The 25,250-nt window shown below is 37.7% G+C and overlaps 2 protein-coding genes across 2 annotated transcripts; both read right to left on the reverse strand.

Moving 5' to 3' along the window:
• Positions 1-82: 82 nt before the first annotated feature.
• fbxo2 (F-box protein 2) lies at positions 83-2,432 on the reverse strand. Its single transcript, XM_077603010.1, has 6 exons — positions 2,187-2,432; positions 1,334-1,397; positions 950-1,076; positions 681-773; positions 472-610; positions 83-387 (listed from the first exon to the last, which is right to left on the reverse strand). Exons 2-6 carry the CDS (start codon positions 1,368-1,370, stop codon positions 253-255), a joined length of 531 nt encoding a protein of 176 aa, XP_077459136.1. The 5' UTR covers positions 1,371-1,397; positions 2,187-2,432; the 3' UTR covers positions 83-252.
• A 184-nt stretch (positions 2,433-2,616) lies between these two features.
• LOC144075692 (integrin alpha-5-like) lies at positions 2,617-25,220 on the reverse strand. The gene is made up of 31 exons (XM_077603009.1): positions 24,928-25,220; positions 24,632-24,869; positions 22,146-22,270; positions 21,117-21,217; positions 20,915-21,038; positions 20,760-20,821; positions 20,558-20,603; positions 20,298-20,423; positions 19,620-19,664; positions 19,354-19,397; positions 19,174-19,230; positions 16,880-16,932; positions 16,206-16,414; positions 15,369-15,560; positions 15,237-15,282; positions 15,026-15,139; positions 14,444-14,499; positions 13,983-14,140; positions 12,953-13,090; positions 10,663-10,730; positions 8,735-8,885; positions 8,295-8,387; positions 7,914-7,993; positions 7,332-7,412; positions 7,133-7,238; positions 5,812-5,970; positions 5,637-5,741; positions 4,871-4,984; positions 4,479-4,580; positions 4,257-4,379; positions 2,617-3,721 (listed from the first exon to the last, which is right to left on the reverse strand). The coding sequence occupies exons 2-31, from the start codon at positions 24,835-24,837 to the stop codon at positions 3,638-3,640; spliced, it is 3,168 nt and encodes a 1,055-aa protein (XP_077459135.1). The 5' UTR covers positions 24,838-24,869; positions 24,928-25,220; the 3' UTR covers positions 2,617-3,637.
• Between the last annotated feature and the right edge of the window lie 30 nt (positions 25,221-25,250).

Below are 25,250 nucleotides of genomic sequence, written 5' to 3' on the forward strand. Positions count from 1 at the left end.
ATTACATCATCCTCAAAAGGATGATGAAAACCCCCCACAAAAACAGGTATAATCACATCTGCAATCATGATCTTAAACTGAATTTGACAGAGACACATCATTTATAGTTTATTCAATATACTTGTAATAATCCATTTGGATTTTATATCTACAACTTATATCTACAGGTTTCCTCCACATAGTCTATACAACCTACATGATGCAAGTTCAATTTGAAACCATTGCACACTATCCATTTTCCTCTTCACTTGCTTAGACATGAACAATAACAGAGCTCCCTGTAACCCGCACGCCAAACCACCCCTCCCAGTATTTTGTGTCTTGCCCTCCGTGTTCAAAGGAGATAAAACGCAGGCCAGGACCGTACTCTGAAAATGTGTGGCTGACCTGGAGATGAGAACAAAATAAGACAATATTTTGCAAACAGATTACCATACTGGGCGTTGGCTCTATATCTTGACTTTTATTCACCAGTTTCCATGAACAGTCATCAGATTCTGGGTCGAGAGTCACAGGTTCAGGTCTGAACTCTTGCATCACTTCGTGATTCTCATCCAGCAGACACACTGTTATTTGGTAGGAGCAGCCACAGTCCTGCCTCCCACAGTACCTGTGGGTTATTTACAATATTAAATAAATACACATCACTGGAGTGAGGACACATATTTGCTTTTTCTCACCAGTCTTCCACTGCCACGACTGGTTGAATGTCCAGCTGCTCACAAGTGAAACCTTCTTCAATTAAGTCAATCACTTGTCTTTTCAGACACAGCCTAGGATTTTAAAAAAAAAGTCAATACTCTTTCCTGGAACCTGATAATTTTCCAGTTAATGAAGAGCTTGGATACCCAATCAAACATGGATATTGGATTGGATAACTTTATTTATCCCGTATTCGGGAAATTGCATTGTCACAGTAGCAAGAGGCAAATATGTCCTTTACACTCACTCAAAGGAGGTTGCAAAATATTTCATCACAGCTGTATCACTAAAGTCATGACCACAATCTCCTGGCATGTCCTCTACCATCCACTCACTCCCACCATTCTCTGTCAACTCCCAGAAATCCAATTGCTCTGTGAGGGAAACACAGTATAATCTTTCAATATGTTATTGAATGAACACAAGGATTTCAAATAATAAAATGTCCCAATTTTGTATAGCATGAGGTCATATTATTTTTGGGTGTGATTGTGATTGCAAAGCAGAGGGATGGAAGGTGATAGCAATTCATATATATAGAAGCACCAAAAAATGGTAGGCCTATGATGATTTCATATGATGTATACACACCACAAAGAAAATTTCAGTCACAAAGCAGAGGACAACTTACCTTCACCACTTGGATTCTTTAGCAGATTATTGGCCATGATTACAACACACTGAGTATGTGGTTTCTGGACAGAATAAAGAGCAATTTAGAAGATTCATTGCATTTGTCTAACAATTCAATTCCATCTGGGACTGTATATCAATCTCAACTGCTCTTTTCAGAGCTGAACTGTTGTGTTAAAGTTCACGCAATATAGAAAATAAAAACTCAGCCACGTCCCTTTTAACCCAAGTTGTGCATCAAAATAGAAAGTAATTTTACTGAGTGTATATCAACTTACATGTATTCAGTTAAATTTGGATCAGAGGAATTCCTGCACATTTTTTAATGAGTCTTAACCTGAAATAATATTACTGATATATGTACACTACAGTGTGAGTTTATTGAAACTCGACACACACAAAAAAAAATCATTTGCATTTCCATAATACATTGACACAATATTATTGCCGCCTGCATTGATGAAAGCACTAATACCCAGTCTGCTGACTTGGTGCACAAAACAGAGAGCAAATGCAAAGCCACCCTCATGCCATGCTGAATGGAGGGGGTGTCACAAAGGATCAGTCAGTCTTCAGGCTGACAGCAGAGATTTCAGTCAGCAGAAAATCACAGAAGATAACCAATAGTATACATATATTTGTTTTTACTTCCCATCAACATTTCTATTTTTAGGATGTTGTCTGATAAAAGGCTTTCCTTTACTCATGTACTCCCAGACTCAAATTACAGACGAGTCATCTCATGTGTTCTATGCAAAGACAATACAACATGCACACACAGGCACTGACACACACACATAACTAATACATAATCTATTTCTGTTATGGATATGCGACAGTATGTTACTCACTGCTCCAAATGAAAAGTATGTTGTTCTGTCAATTTCTCAGGACACTGGTGCTTCTCTGCATTGGAGCGTCCTTGTGCCAGCTGAGCTTTTATTGCAAAGGTGGGGAGGGAGAGCATGCATGCAGTGGAACTCAGCAAAAACACGCATGCACACGCTCAGCAGAAAGATGAACACCCCAACTACCAAGGACAGAAGAAAACATTTTCACATGATCACTGCTTCTTCTGCTTACTTAAAAAAAGTGCTAATGGATATCCATTGATGCGAACAAGAGCTATTAGGTGCAGGCATGACTTTCTATTTTTGGCAAAGGCATGACTTGCATCACAAGCCACTTCTTATGATAGATAGATATACAGTGAAATATGATAAAAAAAAGAACTCTCTGGCAAATATACACATATTCCTAGAGTGCACAGTGACATCCAGGTATAGAAAATGAGGCTTTATTCTAAGTCAAAGCATAAACACCATATACATTACAACACACACAAAGAATGCCTCCCAATATGGGAGAGAACGTTTTCAAGTTAGACATTGCAGTTTGATCAGGATTGTCCTGCAGGCGGTACAGTACAACTTTTCACAATCAACATGACACTGGCGCATAAATAATAATATTAGCAATATGAAATGGAACATCAGTGAAATCAAGAAATACCAAACTGAAATCTAAATTGCAAACTGGACTGAAGCTTTTCAGAGAGAAGAAATTCCAGAGCATTTACACCTTTTGTTTGTGTTTCCCGGACTGAAAGAGGCCTTTAAAGGACCAGTGTGCATCTTTTGGTAACTAGGGAAAAAAAGGGAATTCTAAAAGAAATTCTCTGATCAGACATTTGCAGTAGGCTGGTTAATGAAATTGTCGAATCAACATTAATGAATATTGTTTGGTCCGGTTGGTAGTGACTGGAAATATTAATTTAAGCCATTGATGTGGATTCAACGCCCATCCATATATTTTGTAATACTGACTGTCGTCATTTGGGTACCGAGTGGGCAGCTGGGCCTTTGACTAGTGACCAGCCACCGGCATATAAACAAGCAACTATTTACACTTATATTCAAACATACGGCAAAGTTCCTTTTTTCTTCCAATTAACCCACTTGGATGTTTTTAAAATGTGGGAGGAAGTTGAAGCTGAATGTAATGGAACCACAAAACAGAAAAATATTTATATTCTGTAGAAAGTGTGTGCCTCTGAAGAATATCCATATCACTTGTTCATATTGCGATTGAACAAAATAAATGTTTTCAACAGCAGTGAGAAGTTAACTGAGTGTTGTCCTCATCTTTGTGGTTAATATTTTAGTGCAGCACCAGGGAATACGCAGTCCAGTGATCCAACACCCATAAATGTCCAACAACAACTCCCGCACACCAAGTCCCATTAATAATTTAGGAATATGGTAATATTCCAGTTGTGTTGAACAGCTGCTCCATCTCCGAGTTAAGCTTCTGAAGATGCTTGTGGTCTGAGCTGAGCCTTCTCCATGGTGGTACCATATGGATCTGACCTTTTGAAAAAGCCCATCTACAGGGGTGATGAATACAAAAAATATATTTAAATAATAATTTATTTAAAAAAAAAAACAGATTTGTTTTATTTGAAACTAATATTACAATTTATAGGAGATATCCTTCCCCATCCGTTAACATTGCATTATGTTAGAAAAAGTTGTGTTGGGTGACAATAAAAATTCCACAATTAAGTTGAAAAATATTTATAATTAAATCACATTCTGTTAATTGTTTCTGATAGTGAAAAAAATGTGTATACCTTATGTATAGTCAGCACTTACAGACAATTTACTCTTAGTATATATTGAAAAATTAGATTTGTTTTTAGTTGTTTTATTAACAACCATTTTTGTGAAATATATTTTATATTTGCCTCTTGGTGGCAGGTTAAATAATTGACTAAATCATCACAAATGAGATGTTCTTAGCATGTTAGAATATAAGAACATAGGTTTGGGCACATTTATAAATCGAAGGAACGGTCCAAGATTTTTGGTGGGCGGTAAAAATCAGCAATTCTAACGAGATACAGTTTCAAAACTTGATACCTTGTACAGCAGATATATGAGCAGTGAGAGTAAAAGCAGCCCAGCTAGAACAGCGAGAATGATGATCCAAACAGGGACATAGAAGAGGTTGTCTGGTTTGTTCCACAAGACAGAAGTCACTACCTGAACAAGAAAAAGTCATCCCAGAGATCAGTCAGGTGTACACAAATAACCTTGACAATATCACAACGGTACATATGATTTAAAAAAAAAATGACTTGCCTTTTTGGAACCGAATTGTTTGGATTTTTGCTTAATAGCATATGGCATCTCGTTGATAAAGAACTGAACAGAACACTCCAAAACATACTGTTTAAAGGCCCTCTGAAAAGAAGAGAACAAAATGCACATGAACATCTACTGGGAAAAAAAGTGTTATGGCTCATTATTAATATTCATTGCCTGTGAGCATTTGTTAAATATTAAATCAAGTAAGACTTTATGGTAAAACTATTAAAAAGGCATAATAAGCGTGTTTGAGTGAACAACAGACTCTATAATGTGAGGCTTCAATTACGCCAGTAGAGGTCAGTATAACTACTCTTTCAGTTTTCCTTCCAGTTTTCTAGCATAACGAAAAGCAATTAGGAAAACAATGGAAATGGTTGACTCACCTCAAGGAAAGTCTCTGCCCAAAGTCTGAAGTGGACACTCAGGATAACACTGGCACCTCTCTCCAGTAGCCCAATGTTACACTCAAGCTGCCAGCACTCCGCTGTTGAACACGTCTGAAATGGGGCACACATTGGCATTCATTATTATGCTATATTGCTCTATTTATTCTTTCATATAAGTGAGTTTTAAAAATGTACGACTAGTATTTGCTGGCATCTTTAAGTAGTTGTGTAACAAGAATGATGAGCAGTCTGAAAACAGACGTCACGAGCTCTAAGGCGTGCACAAGCAGCCAAGGAGACCGCAAGATAATTAACTTCTTCTCATAAACACAGCAGACAGCAGCTGATGTGGACCAGGGCTCATTATAGTCCCATTTCCTGTGTTAATTGCAACAACCTCATGTGAATGCAAATACTTTGCAAGCAAGGGTGCTTTGTACTAACTAGTCTTCTCCACTACACTACATTAAATTTAAGTGAATATAATTACATGACAAACACTGTCAGCAGGAACAAAGCAACAATTTGTACATCCGAAATATAACGACTATAAATACTTAATTAAAGGCAAGAAAAATGAGTCATTACATCTCATTCTAATCTACGTGTTACACTGGTTGCATTTAGACCACTCCCAATAAAAGCAAGCAAACAGATTTGACTGTATTTTCACTCCCAGAGGAAGCAGTCGTTTGCCCTGAACAGGAAATTGTATATTTATTACAGATAGGTATTTTAGGGCTTGCCAATAATAACATTGTACCAAGTTTCCTTGTCCAATCATGGGACCTTTGGTCTCCCTCTTCTGGATTTGATGTTCCAAACTGGACTCCAGAGATGAGTGATCTTTTATAGGTTCAGACTGGAGCTGTGAGCATAAATACATTAAGTATAAGTCCAAGGCATGCATCTTTTGCAGTAATCTTGCCATGTTTCACCTTGAGTTTGAGTGCATTCAGGGCATGTTTGGAGGAGCAGGTGAGAGGCCCCTCAGTGAGCACTTCCACCGGGTAGAGCAGGTCGTGTCCATGAGCCCTGAGAGGACATCTCACCGATAACGTAGTTTGACTGACAGTACTGGGGCCGTTGTTGACCAACTATGAATAGAAAACTCAGTTTCAATCTGCCTGCGCAAGTACAGTAAAGACATAATTTTCAGGTTGAGGTCAACCAACTCCAGTTCCCTTCAAAAAGTGGAGGAACAGTGAGATGAAATCAAAAGATGAAGTATGAGAAGAGAGACCAACATTTTATCTTCTTTTGTGAGACATTTTCAGTTAGGATCTAATAAACAACTATTAATCGATCAGTTAAATTAAAAACCAATAGCTATTGTTTTGGAACATGTGACTATCAGATATCTTTTGTTGTTCCAAGTTGCCCAATAACATTGATTGTTCAATCACCTTAAGATAATTTTCTATTCTCAGTGTCAGTTTGGGGTTTTGTCTGTTTAGATTTCATTGGGGAGAAAACAATTGAAGATATTATAATCTGTCAGTATATGCAGAAGACTTTATTTTAAAAAGTAGCAGAGAAGCTTGATTATTCTAAACTAAATACACACCATTTGTTTACATTTAGTGGTATAACTAAGGTGAAGTAGATAAAGCATTCAATGGCTGGAAAAACAAGGAATTATGTAGTTGAGAGAAGAACCACTGCTCAAACATGATTGAATGCCAATGCAACCACAGGAGAAGAAAGAAAGCCCTTTTGTGTGTAAGAAACATTCATTAGACGGCGTAGCCCAACAAAAACAGCAGCAGTTGGCGAAAGAAACATTGTGAGAATGCAAAAAGACCCTAAAACAACCGCTAGTCATCAATAACACCCCTGAGCATACGAGAATAAAAATATACTAATTCGATCGCATGCACACAGAATTTTTCAACAGAACCTTTGAGACCACATTTAAATTTTGATAAATAAAATGTTTTGTGCGCATATATAAATATACATATACATGTACATGTACATTCACATACACACATTCCCATATATATATACTATACACATATACACATATATATATATATATATATATATATATATATATATATATATATATATATATATATATATATATATATATATGCATATATGCATATATATACACATACATACATATATACATATATATATATACACATATATATATATATATATATATATATATATATATATATATATATATATATATATAGATAGATAGATAGATATATAGATATAAATTATTACTTGGAAACTTTTACATACCTCATAGACTTGTTGAAGCTCAGGACCGATGTCCTGCTCATTTACCAGACTCTGACTAACACTCCAATTGGGGGGTGGGAGAAAGACTTTGTCGGGCCGAGAAACACTAAAACATAAAATGTGAAAGTTCAGGACAAGCAGCAGACATGCAAAAATGTAATTCATGATTAAGATGTAAACCAGATCAGAAATGTCTCACCCCTGCAGAATAACATTAGCCATCACAGCTAACTCCAACTTGAGTAGAACGACTTCACTCTCAGAGTTATTTGCATTTTTACTGCAAGATACATCAGTGGAAGAAAAAAGGTCAGGGATTCTTTGATAGCCTCAGCAATGGAACTGAATGCATGGAATTACTGGTATTTGTACTTAGATTTGATAATTACAAATAACATTTGGGTGGTACGTACTCCATTTGCCAAATTAACGACATTGCCTAATTGCGAATTAGGTGACTTTGGTTTGAGCAGAAGGAGGAAGCAGGGATGCTTGTGGTTAAAGTGAAATATTGAAAGAAATTAGTCTTAACTCTGTCAACCTGACTTATTTAAGCTGAATTTTATATCTGAATATGCAGTTTTGTAAGAGGGAAGCAATTAACGGAGCAGGAAATTGACCAATTTTTCAGACCACTCTTTCAATTAGGAAGGAAAACAAGGCATTATTATACTAAGATGCCCATGATTTTTTTGAAATACCACAAATTCTGACCATGCGAAACCCTTTATATGGTGCGTCCAGTACAAGGACATGTTTTCCTAAGAAATAATTGACCTACCTTCTTAATTGAAGCTCGAATTGTATAGTTTTATGAGTGTCTGTGAGTCTGGGAACTGTGAACCGTAGACCTGCCCAAAACTAGAGAAGACATATATAATGTGTTGAAATGAACCACAAAATAATAGAAAAAAAACATACATTTCAATGATTTGAGTTAAAAAGATCTTGAACACCAAATAAAAAAAATGATACTGTTTTCATAGCACTCTTTTGTTTTGTCTTCTTTTTAAAATGAACAATCCTAAATGGAAGTTGCAGAGTTCAGTCTGCTTCAGGCTAAAAAAAATAACATGCTTCAACTTAATTGTAGCGAGAAAAAAATGTTCTCAATATTGTATGCTTAAATGCACTTAATTAAGTACAAAATATTAGTTCTTACACTAGTGCCAGGTTTCATGGGGTTTCCCAGGTCACATTTGAGGAAGCGGGTCTCGTTTTCTGCTTCATAGCTGCATATTAACTGAGTAAGAGTCTGCAACACATCCAAAGATAAAGTAATTTGCAGGAAACTGAATCCTAATTATAGAAAGAAAAAAGAACTTTCCATATAGATATGTATTGTATTGAGATAAATATGCTTGCATTTGGTACCCGGACGTTTGGTCGACGGACACTTGGTCCTCGGACGTTTCGTCGAACGGACGAGATTACCTGGTTTTGATCGCTTTCAACAGTAAACTCTTTCTCTCTCTCATGATTATAATTTTGAGAGCGAGCGAATCCGGCGACGAATTGTCCGTTCGCCGAAATGTCCGGCGGCGAATCCGGCGACCAAACGTCCGTCCAATGCGTATCAGTTGCCGAAAAAGTTTTCCTCACCGCATTGTTGCGTGCTATCCCACTGTAATCAGCCTCTTTGGGAAGCACCACGTAAAGCTCAGCTTCGTAGGCACCGCCTTCTCCTTCATTCCTGGCATTGAAGTTGAGGCTCAGAAAGTTTTCATCTCCCAGGTAAACCTCTTTTCTGTCACTGTGTGATGAAAAGACGCTATGATCATCAATGCCTTTCTGTTTGCAATGTTATTTATTTTAGATTATTTCCAAAAGTTGATCATTGCTGCAATTTTTGGATCTAGTCCTTAAATTGGGTTGTCAGGAAGAGGTTAAAAACTGATGGTTGACAAAAAAAGAAAGAAAGGAGGATCCTCACAAGCGTCGCGGGGGTGCTGGAGCCTATCCCAGCTAACGATGGAAAGGAGGCGGGGTACACCATTAAACTGCTTGCAGACTTCCAGCAAAAACATTAGCTTTTCAGCTGGTGAGACCTCGCAACAACCAATGCATGTTTCTCCATTTTTTTTGTCATTTTGCACTAGGTTTCACTGAAAACAGTGATTCCAAAATGTAATGAAAAACAGGACGCCAAATTTATACAATTTGTCTTTGTGAGGAGCGATCCCAAGAGAACACTTATGTGCATAACTGTCCATGACCGGCCAGGCCAATGGCCCTCATCTGATCACGGTAATTTGACTCCTCCTTCTTGTGCATGTTAACAGTGACACCTCTGTGTGCAAACATGCTTTTCAGTTTATTGAGAAATCCCACAACGCTCTCCAACTCCAGCCCAATAGGACATTGTTTCTATTGAGTCACCAAACCAGAAAAAAAGCATAAAATCAGGGTCCCTTTTTTTAAATTTCCGTCATCCCTTCCCCCTCTCTGTAGGCCTTCTGCAGATCGCAGCAGTCCATTGCAAGGTAAGACCACCATCTGAATTGAATTAGGCCTGGCCTTTTAAGCCAATGCAAAGGAAGTAACACGTATACTACTGTGTTACAGCATAAAGGGGAGTGTGAACAAAATATTTTTTTTAGTTGGTGAGGTTTTTTTATTCACATCCCATGCGCTTGTGAGGCACATTCTGTTGAAGCTGAAAAGATGTTCTATTCCATTAAATTGCTGAATGATTTCATTGTGGTCCTATGACAGTGACATAACATGATATAGGGTCACTGTGGGAACATTTTGGGTTCTGATTGTGTTTCTCTAGCTAAGAGACACGGTGTGACCATGTTTTGGCCCTCATTACAGACCTGAATGTTTTCCGCCTGGTCCGATTTGGCTCGAGGACGACCAAATGATGGCTGGACTCACTCACAAACAATGTTACTTGATTAAAGAACAACGTCGGTGTGCGTGACTATGTATACTTTACTCTTTTTATTTCTCCCAAACTAAATATTATGCTAAATCTTGCTCTAGGTTGACATGCTTCATTTACAGCAAGGGAATGCAACTATTATGCTTATTTATCTTACTGATAAAATAAAATATGCATACAGTACTCCCAAGCAAAGAACACTGTGTACATCCTTCAAGTTTGCTTGATATATTTTTCTTCAAGCGTAACACCACAAAAAGCAAAAAAAAAAATGGAATTTGAATATGAAGTATTCCTGGCTATTGTTAATAGTATTTATAATCCAAGGCGTAGATCCATTCACTCATTTTCTATACTGGTTATCCACATTGAGTCAAAAAGGGTCAAATTTGACTATGGTACATAGAGTATTGTCTATGGGGTGGAAATTAAAATGCATGAGAGCAAACAATTGTTTCATTTCTGTGACATGTCCATGGTAAACCAGAGAAATACGACACACTTGTACATCCTAGCAACTACAATGTGTGTTTCACACGAGTATTAGAGTGATAAATCTTTCCTTAAGAAACATATCACCCAAAAGAGTCATGTTTAACTTTAGTGAATCCGCTAAAGTAATAGAAAGGTGATTTCCTCTCACCCATAAACAGCCAACTTCAAGTCAGGGACACAGATGTTGTCGTCTCCACAATCCAGCTGAATCTGGGCCTAAGAAAGCAGCAGGGGTTTAAAAAAAAGGATGAGAGGGAGAGGGGTTTAGCTATATAGTGTGGGAAGAAAACTCAGCAACAATGTATGTAGTATACAGCAAATCTTGCAAGGATCTGGATGTTTATAGACATTGGTAGAGTAGAATTATGATTTACTGAAAGGATAAGTGAGGATAAATCAGTTAAATATGACACAGAACAGCCACAAAAGCTGTCTTTCATTTTGCCACAATAAGTGTGAATCGGCTAATGTAGGAAACACAATTTGCGAAATGGAGACAGTATGACCAAGGATAACCAGAACAAAGGATAATTGCAATGTAAATAATTATTACATTTTTGAGGGAAAAATATTAAGCATACCATCCAGATTTCAAAAAGTTAAATGGTTACAATTTTTTTTCAGCCCTTACATGTTAGATGGCTTAGAAAAAAAAAAACAAGCTCAGATGAATGCCATCTCATTGACTATAACGTGCCATATGGACTTTCCTTCCTTTTTCTTTATTTTCCTGTTTTTCTGCCAACCATCCGTCTCCATACTGGACTGTACTGTTATTGTTACCCTCTTCTGGCCAACATATGGGAGACATTAGATTCAAAAAGAATGCTGTAGAGGCCAAAGAATCAGCCTGGCAACAGTTAAAATTGTCTAAGGGAAGATTCACTTTCAAGTCCCTGGTTTTATTTGCTCTCAAGGATATTGGCCATCCAACACTCAAAGCTGAAAATGCTCACAATGGTCTCGATTGTAATCATTTCTTGTTGATGTTCACTTCATCTTTCCAAGCGAGGCATGTTTGCCATCAGCTCGTCAGGCCATTGCGCTATACATGACAAGTCTGCTTGCTTTGCTCTTTTATTATTAGACTTTTTGTCTCTCATATTGCATTTAATGTGATAGCTGTCTGGCGGCATTAATAAGATCTTTGGGGGATCAAATGTATATGAAACTATGAGAAACTACAGAAGTTTGCTGACATTCTTACAATAATCAGATAAAAGATCTGTCAGGTCTTGTTAACGTTAAACATAAATTGATGAGTATTTGCAGGTTTTTTTTCCAACACTAAACTTCCCATTTACATGTGCGATCATAGAGGAATGTAATTCAGCAGAAAAAAAACTGTCTCAACTCCAACTTTCTTTTTTCTTTTATATTTAAGTTTGTTAAACACTGTCACACTGTTTAAAATCCAAGGTGGGTGGAACAAACAGTGTGTATACAATGGTCAGAACTGACAGTAAGTCTGCAGTCATTAATCATGCCACATCCTGGAAAGTACTACCTTAATGCTAAGATTTAGCTCTCCAAAAATATAATGAGACCATCAATGATTTGTTTAGGATTAGGGAGGTGCCATTCCTGTTTTAAATGAAGAGATGCAATAATAGCAGCAGATGAATTTGGCTTTCTTTGAAGGTTTCCAGTCTTTATAATGCTCACCCATAAATTAACAAGCCCGTAATGTGACTTGCACATTCACATGTGCACATCAGATGCACAGCTCATCTTATATCACATGTATGACATGTTCACGTGCTGACGCTCAGCCTTTTGCTCCGTGGAGGAGAGCACTGGCAACATGTACAAGCAAACCACATCCAGATGTCTGAAACCCCACCCAAACAGATCTGTCAGCTCTCCTTGTGCGTTTTTGCACAACCAAAGCTCACCAGCAGTCCTCCATAAACCTTTATCGTATGCGTAGAGAGAGGAAAAACAGCTACCACTGGAGACCAAAGTCCAATAATCAGCTCTTGCACTATTGGGGTTGACCCTAACCTCGAACCATATGCAGTTAACTACTATAAAGAGGTTGGGCATTTAATGTCAGCTTTAAAATGGTTGCCTGCAACCTCTGTGTATGCAATTTCAACATTGCATCATACAAGAGATGAGCTTCACTGTGCTACTAATTAGGACATCTGCATCAAACTGGCTCTCTATCAAAGGGACATTTTGTTATGCTTTGTTAATAGAACAAATAAATGTGTCTGTAAATGGATAGTGCATTACTGTGGAAATATTTGGTTTGGTTATGTAATATCTACACACATTCTACAATTTACACAGATGAATCCCTAAGGCACATGATTGAAAATAAAGAAATCCAGTAAATATTAGCCTGTCACCAGGATTAGTATGTCATGCACTGTGTATATGATACCGTTTATTAGAATTCCACAGAGATTTGGGACAGTGTGAGGAGAAAGTACCTTCTGTTCTATTAGTTGTTCAGTCTGGTAGTTCAAGATGGGTCTGAGACCATATTGGTCTTCTGGGGCTTGAGGATCCAGGCTAAAGGCAAGGCTAATGACGATGGGGGAGAGTTTATCTCGAAACTCTTCTTCTGCCTGAAACCAGTCAAAATTCACTTATGTGAGAAACGGGAATATCTCCAAGGTTTTCCATTTTGCATCCAACACACAATTGCCAAGTTCTGGATACATTTACATTTACTATTAACACACAGTTGAAAAAAATGGATGGACATCCAAACATGCAACAATACGTAATCACTGAAGTTCTAATATACTTCTGCAAGACACATATTTTACAGCTCGATGCATTGAGGGCCAGCTGCTCAGACAGATGGAATACATCAGCGTTTATTATTATCATTGGTTTAGGGAAAGTCTTAAACGATGAAGCAAGGGCCGTGAAAGTTGTTTGGGTGAGTTTAGTGAGGAAGAACTTTATGGGGACCCCTGATCTCAACCAAAATATTTTCTTTTATTTAATCGCCCAGAACAAAAAGTGTAAGAAAGTCAATACTTGAGCGTTGTTGGTGATTAAATATGACACGAGTTGGAGAGCAGAGCCAGATAATTAACAATAGCGATGTTCGTCTGATTTGTTTTTAGAAGGCTTTCCTCCATCTGTTGGAATGTAAGTACTTAAGGCAAAATACAAAGGGATACATGTCGATTGACAGTCGAGGGAATATTTGTCAGTTCCAGGTCAAACCATCTCTTATCCTGTCAAAGACTAAAGTACCGCCATGCTTTTGTCAGCCATGCTGTTTGATCAGACCACCACTGAGTGATGAGATAATTGCTACTGTAGTCATTTAAGCTCACTTTTAGGTCACAAGTGCCTTTAAAGTCGCACTTCAAATAGACTTCAAAACTTTATTAGCAAATGACTTTAAATGTTGTCCAAAACAGTAATGCCATTTACTGAACGATGTATATATATTCCCAATAGTTGAAAAATGAAATAAAAAGATAATTGTGACTGACTCACTCGTAGATAAATCCTTGTGTCACGGCACAGCCGATGTCCGTTGGCGAGGCTGAAAGTCTTAACCAGACTGGGCTGCATACTATCTAGAAACAGTGTCCTCCTAACCGATTCTTTCTGGTTCTGCTTCATACTGTCCAGCTGAATTTCCACCTTAAAGTCTAAATACATACAAACAAGGCAAAGCATTATGAACTTCCATATATCCATAAGCATGTATAACACACAACAAGTACTTTGTGTTGAAAACACACATTAAATAGCATCTTCTGCACAAAATGAATTTCCTAAACTTTGCTGCCCAACAGGTTACCCTCTGTTTACACAATTGCACTTTTATCTTCGTGTTAACAGCCAATTTAACCGCATTTAAGTCCAGCATACTTGTGGGCGCACAAAGAAAGCAAGGTATTGTAATCAGGACCATCTGTGAGCATGCATGTGGGTGCACGTGTGTGTTTCACCTAAATGAGATGGTAGGTGCTTTCCATGACCCAGCAGGCAGAAACTGATGCTGACACTAAAGTTGGAGAAAATATTACAAATAAAAATCATGCATGCATGAAAAAGACAAAAAAAACTAATGTGTTTATGTTATACTTCTATACTTTTGCAATGTAGTCACAATACTGTGTGCATTCTATTTATTTTCTCCTATTCACTTTATTTTTCCAAACAGCCCAAAAATACATTTTTAAAAAGCTTGCTTTAATGCACCTTGTTTGAAAATTACTAGGCAATTGGTTGGTTTAGCTCAAACATGACATTTTGGAAAACTTAATGTGTTTCCACTCTTTTTCCCTCTTTTTGTTTTTACAATTATGCGTTTGGAGTGAAGCGCAACATGGAAAGGGAACTGGCAAACATAAAACCATTTGATAAAGGGAAATTTTAAATTGCACAAATAGGACGGTGATAGGTTTTGCACAACAATAGTCGTATTTTCCATACTCGGTTATTTTCAAACAGCACTATTATGCATAATCATCCTATTACTCTACAAGTAGCAGCTGGAGGTTTTGGTGAAAGGGGGTGGGTGTTTATACCAAGACACTGCAGTTGTTCCATTTCTTGTGGAAAGCTCACAAAGCTTCTCCTCCTGGTTAAACATTGTTGGCTGTACACTAAGAGACGCACTTGCATTTACTATTGGTCGAGACCTGAGTGAAGACACAAATTGAAATATTAGCAAACAAACAAACAAAAACAAACTAGGGTTTCTATTTCCATTAAAAATGCAGTGTGCTTTAAACACACCTATACAGAACTGATTTGTCAACCCCAAAAGCACCAACAATCAGATCTGCAAGACAGGAAATTTGAGAATCAAATTAAGTTACCACAGAGGGGAATGAAGTTTAATAGTTCCCTGAGAGTGGAATGCAGTACCTGGGTAACCATTTAGATCCAGATCTGTGTTGCCTCGCAGTGCAAAACCAAAGTTGGCAGGAAAAGAGCTGGAAGCCCAGTGGCCAGAGAGCGCTTGAGTTGGCGTGTCTTTCAATCCCATGGGATAACCGTTGTAAATAAGAACCAGTCCCTGTTTGTCTTCTCCTCCGTAAGGACAGCCGATGGCCATATCTGATTGCAAACATGAGCAGCACACAATATGAAGCAGCTTGTGTCTGTTGGCTGTTTTATACAATTAGTATTGTCAATAGAGCAGATTTGTGCAGAGCAGCTTCCAGTAAGAGGCCGACCACGTAAATGTCATACTGTACTACACGTGTCAAAGTGGCGGCCCGGGGGCCAAATCTGGCCTGCCGCATCATTTTGTGTGGCCCGGGAAAGTAAATCAGAGTGCCGACTTTCTGTTTTAGGATCAGATTAAAATGAAGAGTATAGATGTATATTAAATTCCCTGATTTTCCCCCTTTTAAATCAATAATTGTAATTTTTTAATCAATTTTTTCTGTGTTTTTAGTTCAAAAATCATTTTGTAAAATCTAAGAATATATGTATTAAAAAAAGCTAAAATAACCATGGTTTTAGATCTATAAAAAACTGAATATTCAGGGCTATTAATCCAGTTCTTTTATTCCATTTATAAAAAAAATTCTAAATATTATATCTAAAATGGTCCGGCCCACGTGAAATCAAGTTGACGTTAAAGCGGCCCGCGAACCTACCCGAGTCTGACACCCCTGCTGTACTATAAGACTGACTGTCAGTGTGTTTGAAGTTCTGCTAAAAACACAACAGAGATTTATTATTTACTAATCATACCATTAAATCCATCCTGGTTGAGATCCCCCAAAGGTGCGAGTGATGTGCCAAATCGACCGAATGGCTGTTGGCCCAGTAGATGCTGTTGGCTGGGCTCAAGCTCCAAAGGACCGTTTTGGAGGTAGATGTACACTTTCCCAAGCTCCTCGAGGCGCCCATTGGACCCTCTGTGCATGAACATTGGGGCTCCCACTATCAGGTCATCCAGTCTGGGGGCCGTCAGAGGAAATGTATGATAAAACTGTGCAGTAGTAATAACGCAAAGTAGTAAAGAACTACTGAATTATGTGGTTGATGATATAGCCAAATACAATAAATTTAAGGGAAAAAATGTGAAAATGTAGTTACTTACACACCATGCACTGAAGTGGATTTCTAATCATGATACAATTTTAATCTCCCACCGCGGAACTGTATACTACCTAAAAGCTTCCCCAAATTCTTCTTCGAACCATGCCCCTAAAATATTTTTTTTTTAAAGAATAACAATACAATGACATAGTCTCTATACATTTAGATGCCTCTGTTAGCGTGGGAAATTTTGACATACTTGACCTTGGTTACAATGACATAAGCCTTAACTTTTATTTCATGAACCCAATCTCAAATGTCACTCATTTCCCCTCTTTTACCCATATTTCAATCATCTGTGCACAGTCACACCATGTGCTCACCCATCATTGTTGATGTCAGTGGCTGCCACTGCATAGCCAAAGTAGGACCCCATCTGGAACACATTAAAAACAAGACTCAGTTAGTCTCTAATTACATCACTCTGCATAGATCGCCTCATTTTCTTTCCATGTCCAGCTTTTTGTACCCTCTAACATCAACCCAAACGTCTTCTCTGGAAATCCCACATCCCACAATCCCCAAAGGTGCCTACTTCTCCATTTTCAAGAAGTTCAGTCTTTGAGCTTCTGTAAGGATGATAAAAGGAGGGAACGTCCTGAAACGTTTAACTCATTTCACTTGGTGCATGTTTCAATTCCTTACTGCACAAGATAACTAAGGGTCACATTACATCCCTATGCAACCTCAATTCATGGCGATTTGTAGTATTTCTACACAGAAATGAGATTAGAGGCCCCAGTGAAACACAAACCTTAAAAAGGAGATTCTCCTTCTGTAGAGACCATGCAGAGCAGCTTTTAGTAATACAAATGAAATAAGGCAATGGCCAAGTTTTAAATTGACTGAGATGACACATGAGGACTTTTTCTATGTGAAATATGACCATCACTTCCTAATTTTAAGACGTGTATTCAAACTAGAGACATTTGTGACATTTATTGTCAGAATGAGACAGTGCTTCTTGTTAAAAAATAAATAAATGAGTCAACTATGCCTAGGGAATACCGTATTTGCCCACAATTTTATATGTTTGACTTGATCATCGCTATATTGGTCAAAGCTAACACTCGTCAACATAAAATTATTTTTTAACCAAACAACTGTAGATATTTTATTAAGGTCCTCATTATTATTACTGAGGCAGCACCTAAATCAACCAAAACACAGACTTCAAATGATCTCTTTGATTAGTATCTTACTGTTTGTAAAATAACAAGAGGCACTTTGACCAAAATCAAAACTTTTACACACAGTATGCATTGGGAAATACTTCAAATTTCACAACTCTTAGTTCAAAGCCTGTCATAACAATGGACTAATTCTGAGGTTTGATCCAGCAACACGGACTCCTGCCTGCTATATTTTTGCAGCTGACTTGAACAATGTAGTCCAAGAGCCAACAGAGCAGAGCATTATTCCACAGAGTCTATCAGCCCTAACATCACATCATTCATTACAACAGTTTACTCAGCACCGTTCATGCTTAGACTGACAATTTTCGACAAATGCTGATGACCTCCCAAATACAGAAAAGACAGCCATTTTTAGGTTGATCACATGGTCATACGTTTTACGAGCAGCAACAGTAATTGAAATATAGGGTGACCCCAAAAAATGGGAATTCATCCAAGTAGGAATCTCAACAGCAGATTTTAAGAATCAAGTTTTACAGAAAAACACCATCCAAAGGACATAAATTAAATTAAAATAAACGAATGAAAATTCCATGATTTTTTCTTAAATGGCATGTTTTAAAGGTTTGATTTATTATGAACTACATTTTCTTCTTCCACCACTTTTGGTTTTATTTGATGGTTCAAAAGTTCTATTGTTTTTGTACCACCCTGTACAACCCACTCACCCAGCTCTCAATCTATGTCCCAATGATGAGCAACTGGTATACCTTTTTGACTGTATTAATTCATTTCCTATTGTGAACAGCACAAAAGTAGACTTAAATATACTACTGAAGCCACAGATCAACTCAAATTGATACTGTTCAAAAACAATAAAAAAGTCGGAACTGAGTCGACCTGCCGGTGTGAAAGTAAGCACAACTTGAAACAAAAGGCAAAGTCAATAATTGAAATAGGGTCCGATTTACTTTACACCCTGCCCAGTGAATGGGTTCAAATACATTATCTTGTAACTGTAATCTATTTTCCCAACTGTTTATTTTGTACACGGGCACATAGTCCACACCAACTATCCAGAGAAGCGAAGCAGTCAGTAACCATGTAATGTAAACCCAGAATCTGACCTAGTATGGGTCACCTCTCTGCAGGGAAAATTCTTTCTGTGTAAACCTTTAGACCAGGGGTGTCTAAATGATTCCACAAAGGGCCGCAGTGGATGCAGGTTTTTGTTCCAATTAATCCAGCACAGGCAGTTTAACTTACGATTTTTCTTCGAAAACAAGCCACACCTGACTGCAGTCAACTTGTTGCACCTTTAAAACATCAATTGGTGAACATTTATCCTCTTTATCAGTTGGAATGAAAACCTGCACTCACTGTTTTGAACACCCATTCCTTAGACTATTGTAAAATGTGTGACAGATGAAAGACAGACACACAATGGAAACTTGCTTAAGATGTGCCAAAATTGTACATACTTGCTCTCCTGTCACGTTCAGCAGTGATTTTAGATCTCTTGCATTGAATATGGACACCTGTGAAACAGTTTTTGATTACACCACTGTTCGTGAAACTGACATAATTATTTTGGTAGGTATAGAATTTTTCTTCTTTTTTAATAAATACTTTGAATTAATCAATGTATTTGAATTCCTTACAAAACCATACAGCATGAGTCCTTTTGGAACTCCTGCGATGAAATCTGCAAAAAAGAGAGCAAGTCGCAAAAGGTTAGAGCTGATAAGACTGAAACCATGTTTACACTTTTAGAGGTCTTTTTTCCTTCCCATATATGTCAAATTTGCAGGGTTTATAGTCAGTCATGTGTGTGGAGACTAAGTGGTTTTTGAGCTGTGGGGGTCAACAAACCCTACAACCATGTGTGTATTTTGGGACTCGACACTGTCAACATGGCCGCCCTCACCTTCCTCAGCATCCCCGCTGAACTCGCCACCAGCCACAGAATAACCTGCAGTAAGATGAATCAGATTTGAAGTGGTTGCAAAAAATGCAGCAGCATTACATTTACACAGCATGTTACATACAGAATATCTACTATAAATGTAGGTGTCATGTCCTGAGGGGTGTATCTAATATTTTGTTCCATGTGCATGACCAAAATGTAATAGTAATAATGACCTGTGAGTTTACAGTATACTTTTTTCTACTTATTTTCATGACTATAAGGCACACCGCCTTATAAGGCGCACCCTCAATGAATGACACATTTGAATTTTTTTCCATATATAAAGCACACCGGATTATAAGACGCCCTGTCTATTTTGGAGAAAATTTAAGACTTTTAAGTGCGCCTTATAGTCATGAAAATACGGTACTTATATATACAGTGGTACCTCGAGATACGAGCTTAATGCGTTCCGGTACTGAGCTCGTATGTCGATTTACTCGTATCTCAAATGAACGTTTCCCATAGAAATGAACTAAAAACAAATTAATTCGTTCCAACCCTCTGAAAAAACACCAAAAACTGAATATTGGTTTGGAAAAACCTTTTGATTTGTTCTAATTCGCCATCTATGAACAGAGTAACACATAACTAGTAGTTATGATGTTTAATAGTATATGCATATATATTCCTTACCCAAGTAACTGTCATCGTAGCTTCCCTGCACTTGCCCCGTTTGAATCTGTCCAGCAACCGACAGTAAAAAATATGAAGGGTAGTAGGCCTTAACAATCTCATCTGGCATGGCTGAAAACAGCTGACCTAGAAAACAATTAGGAGATATAGTTTATCTGCCTTTAAAATGATGATTGAGTTGCTTCAATAACCAGTCAAAATACTGTATGATCTATTTTAACTGACTCTATTTCAAGATATCCCTCTTCACGAGAGCTCACCTTGCCAGTAAAAGCTGCCTGGTCCACCAAGAACAACCCTTCCATCCTGACACACACAATAGCAGGGATTTGTGTGAAACAACGTTTCTTCTGAAGTTACAATAAACTATTTTAGTTTGTTATGAACTGTTTAAACCACAGCGCCTACTTTAGTGAAAAATGCAAAAATAATTATAAGATGGATTGCAAATATTGTTCTCACCTTGGTGAAGTCAGCACTAAATCCTCCTTGACAATAGCCCTGTCCTGCAGGTCCATGTCGTTCTACAGTTAAAAAAAATACATTTGTTCATTGTACAGCAAAATGAGGGGAAGTCATGTATTAATTATACATTAACTAACATTTTAGTACCTTACCTGTTCGACAAGGAGCATATTCCACAAAGGATTTGAGGCTGTCCATTGAAAGGTAACAACTTCCGGTCATATCAGAAAAGGGGTTTTCATGTTCAGTTCTCCAATAATACCTAGGAGCACAAGCCTGAAAGGCACAGATATAGTAAAGGTATAGAATACAGACCCACAAATCTCAAAAAAATCTAAAATAATTAAGTCTTACCAGTATATTTTTGCCATTGGAACGTATTGTGGCTCCAAACCACTGATGGGACTTGAACTCAACCCGAGTGTTCACATCATTGATATAAAAATACTGATCACCTACAAAAGAAAAATGGTCATAAATGTAAAGTTCTAATTTCTCTATTATTCTGTCCCAAAGGGAAAAACTTTGAGCAGTGGGAGTAATAACAGCAGATGTCATCTTGACGTATATTGGATGCTAGTGACCTGATCCCACTCTGTAGCAGTTGCTACTCTATCTTGGGGAGCAGCCAAAAACAATAGCATTACATCTGCTAATAATATTAGTGATAGTTAGGTCCATCCATTTAATCGTCTGTTCAGACTCCAGTCTGAGAAGAAGCACTATTTATAGATGATCAAAGTTCCAGTGCAAATACTGTTTTGAAGAAACATATTTTCAATACATCTAAACTAGGGAATATACTAAAAATATACATTTAAAACATCCTTAGGTTGAATGGAGGAATTGTTGCTCAACACAATGTTTTTTGTTTTTTTACTTTTATTCATTTGAATCTAACAAATCGGGGTTAGGTCACAGAAATTTTTGTGCAGGTACCTTGCAGCCCAGGTACAGATATAAACTCTAGGTAGATATGGTAATCCATAGATTATGTTTTATCTTCCTTTATATGCTACCTAAGGTGTTTAAAGCATGTTTTTTTTAATAAAATATTTCTTGGAGCTACCATAAAATATCAGTTTTGTAAGTGAGCGTATACAATAACGGAAACCCTATGATCATCAATTGCTGCCCTTATCGCTTGCTGGCTTCCTGATGGAGGTGATTATCCTTTTGAGGTGGAGGCAGCACAGCTACCACAATTTGAGTGCAACCATGCAAACAGAATCCACTGCCAAAAGTGAACAGCTTACGAAGAGGTGGACTTGAGGAAAGTTAGTCATTTTAAAATGTCTATAAAAATGCTAGGGAAATCATACTTTTGGCCAAGACACTTTCTGTCAAGCATAGAGCCAATCTAAAATGTCCAAGATACTCTACCTTGCTTGTCAAAGTTGATAATGCTGCAGTTGGTTTGGTTCTGGTGGCACAGGAAGATGGCTCCTCCTTCAATAATTCCAGGCTGGGTGGTGTTGGCTTTTGGAGCTCCTATCAAAATGCTCACACTGGAAACCAGAGAAGAAGATTAAAGCAAAGCCATTGTTCTGGTGGAGAAACGATTGTTATAAAAACGTATCACAAAAGAAACAAATCATTTCTAATATTTTATTATTCAAATGTGAGATGTGATAGCAGATTATAAACATACATATGCTATGACCAATTCAATTTAACGCTTATGTTGAATAAATAATGGCGGCACAGTGTCTGAGAGATTAACACGTCTGTCTCAGGAGTTTGATAGTTCTTCCCTTGCTGTTTTTTTCTACGTTCTCCAATTTCCTCCCGTATCCCAAAAACAGGCTTGGTCCGCTGATTGAACACGCCATAAAAATTTAATGCTTTTAAACTAAATTTCCAAACCTCAGGGTGAGAGTAACAAGCGAAGGCTGATGATATTAACAGACATCAGACTAAATGTGTATTCCCACTACTCCAACTTTCCTTAAATAGCGTGAATAGCCAATATAGTCCTATTAAATTGTTGTTGTTGTTTTTTACTCAGCTTGATAGCTTGAAGCCATGACTTGGTCAAAGACAACATCTCAAAAATAATATTATGCAACAACAAGAGAAACATTTGTCACATGCTTCAGCAAAAAAGTCCAAGATGAGACCAGACATTAAAAGACACAACTCAAGTCCCACTGACATTATAACAAAAAAATTGACGATCTTATTATTTCTAGGTTTACACTTTACACAATAAAGGTTGCAGTCCTTTCTGGAATGCTTTTCATTTTTATAGTCAAGTGCTATAGCCTAATTTATCTGACTTGAGCAAAATCCAGAATACTCCAGAGTACTCAGTCCATTTTTTACAGACTGAAGCTCAGAAATGTCACCACTCCGGTAATTGTTGTTGGGGTTTTTTGCTTCATGCGGATACTAATTTTGAAGTCCTCAATCATTTGGGAATCAATCGTCTAGAAACTTTTTTTTGTATCAGGGTGGATTAATTAATCGTGTATAACTCAATCAAGAAGATGACCTTTAAATCGCTTGTTGACATTTTCCAGGGTCAGAGGGTTCACTTGTCGAGGTTTGGTGTTACAGCCTTCTAAAGTTGTTATGGTCACATAAACTCAGGTGTGAAGGGTTCAAGAGACATAAGTGGATATTGTGATAGCTAGTGTAGCCAATTAGTGAGTTAGATAAAGTGTCTTTGTCAATTGTCTATTGTACCGTAGTGATCTTTGATCTCCTTATCTCCAACTGTGTTGTGTATGGCTTTAAAGCATGGCAATGGTTTGTGTGAAATTATAATAAACTTTTAACCTCTTTAACATAATGAAAACATTCTAGTGCTGCAACGCATCCTTCTCCTGTTGTCTTGTTTATACCTACCACGTTGCATGAATGAATGAATGGAGAATGGTTTGATTCACACTGGTCTGTCACAAGCTAAATCATTCAATGTCAGCAACTCAATGAATTAATTTCATTCAGCATTCTTAGAATTGATCTGCACACTGCCCTACCAATCTCTCTTTACGAGCAGGGCCAACCGGTAAAATTCACAAATACATAAAGATAAAAAAATGATAACAATTACACCACCTTCAAATTCTAGCTATGAAAACAGCCAGTGACATTGTGAAACAGAACCCTTTTTTTAATGTCCCGTGGGCATTATGAATTGTAGGTTCATGTCATCCACTCCCCCCAGATGACTTCACACATCCTGTTTCTTATGTCTCAAACAACACCTATGGCTGTTTAAGATTGACAATTAAATCAATATGTAGCCTGCACTCTGGCAGACAGGCTAAAACTCAAAACAATCTCAGCAAATTATGTCAAATAAAAAGGGTCCCAAGAACTTCGTCACATGCACACACATGTATCACGTACCACATGTGTGCAAAACTGCCTTTAGACAAAGGTGAAATAAACCAAGGTGACTCCTGGTAGTTATTTAAAAATCTGATATGAGCTTTTCCTCTCATTCTTCACCAAAAATGAAATGAACTACTTTCCAAGAATAATAACTTTCTGCAGTTTAAACTAGTGCTTTTAGTGTGACATTACTCACACACAGACTTGCATGTCTGTTTCCAATCACTTTTGGACTGGATCTGGAGTTGTGGGCGCGCACATGCACACGCTTGTACTTTTGTGTGCGCGTGTGTGTGCGTGCATTGAGTGCACGTGTGCACAAAGGTCTTACATTTCCTTTCAGCTTTTTTTTCATTGAACTGAAAAGTCAGTTAGGAATACATTCAAAGTGGGCACAAATAATGAATGGAAAAATGTGCATAAATACAATGAGATAATTATTTTACAGTGGAGCATTAAAAGGAAAAATACAACTTGATTTTCATTTTATGCTTATAATTGTGAAATGATGAAATAATGAGACTAACCTGGATGGGTTACCAGAGAAGAATTCCACAGAATAGCCAAAATAACTTCCAGGTGGTCCAGAGAAAACCACACGTTTGTCTGTGTCCAGATTAAAAGCTTCACAAAATTGGGCCACGACCATAAGTACTACAGGTACCACCAGCAGCCAGGCCAATGGACGTTTTTTCCAGAAGCGCATAAATGGAGGTCCAGAAAAGGTGTCCATCTCTCCTGTGCGTCTCTTCTTTCATTGGATATCTGCGGCACAAAACACATTATCCGTGCTGTTCTGTGCGCTTGAGAGTTTGGGTCTGACCATAAAATTCTGACGTGAGTGGTTCGTGTGGCTCCATCAGACACATGGAGCAATGATCCAGAAGAGTGGAGAAATATGGGGAACAGGAAAGTCCAATGTGGGGAGGGCTCGATGCAGCCTCCTTTGGGGTGGAGCTTTTCAAAAGGCACAAGGTTGAAGACCACTGTTTCTTGCACAAATACAGATACATTTTAAAGTCAAATATAATGTTGTTGTGTGGTTATGGTATTCTACAGTTGTTCCCTATTTGTTGGCAAAAAAAGCCATGTTCACAAAGTCTAAACATGTGACCTTACATTAATCAAGACAAGAGAGAACTGAAC

This window comes from Stigmatopora argus, chromosome 6 (assembly GCF_051989625.1).
Source record: "Stigmatopora argus isolate UIUO_Sarg chromosome 6, RoL_Sarg_1.0, whole genome shotgun sequence".
NCBI lineage: Eukaryota > Metazoa > Chordata > Actinopteri > Syngnathiformes > Syngnathidae > Stigmatopora > Stigmatopora argus.

Bases quoted from the DNA above. Each gene is read 5' to 3' on its own strand.
- LOC144075692 (XM_077603009.1), bottom strand. From the start codon at position 24,837: ATGGACACCTTTTCTGGACCTCCATTTATGCGCTTCTGGAAAAAACGT. The intron at 15,561-16,205 runs GTATGATTAGTA...GTTTGCAATCAG, and splicing joins CAACCAGGATGGATTTAATG to ATATGGCCATCGGCTGTCCT. The intron at 14,500-15,025 runs GTATAAACACCC...CTCCAACTTTAG, and splicing joins GGAACAACTGCAGTGTCTTG to TGTCAGCATCAGTTTCTGCC.
- fbxo2 (XM_077603010.1), bottom strand. From the start codon at position 1,370: ATGGCCAATAATCTGCTAAAGAATCCAAGTGGTGAAG. The intron at 774-949 runs GTGAGTGTAAAG...TTAAAATCCTAG, and splicing joins TATTTTGCAACCTCCTTTGA to GCTGTGTCTGAAAAGACAAG. The intron at 611-680 runs GTGAGAAAAAGC...AATAACCCACAG, and splicing joins GTCGTGGCAGTGGAAGACTG to GTACTGTGGGAGGCAGGACT.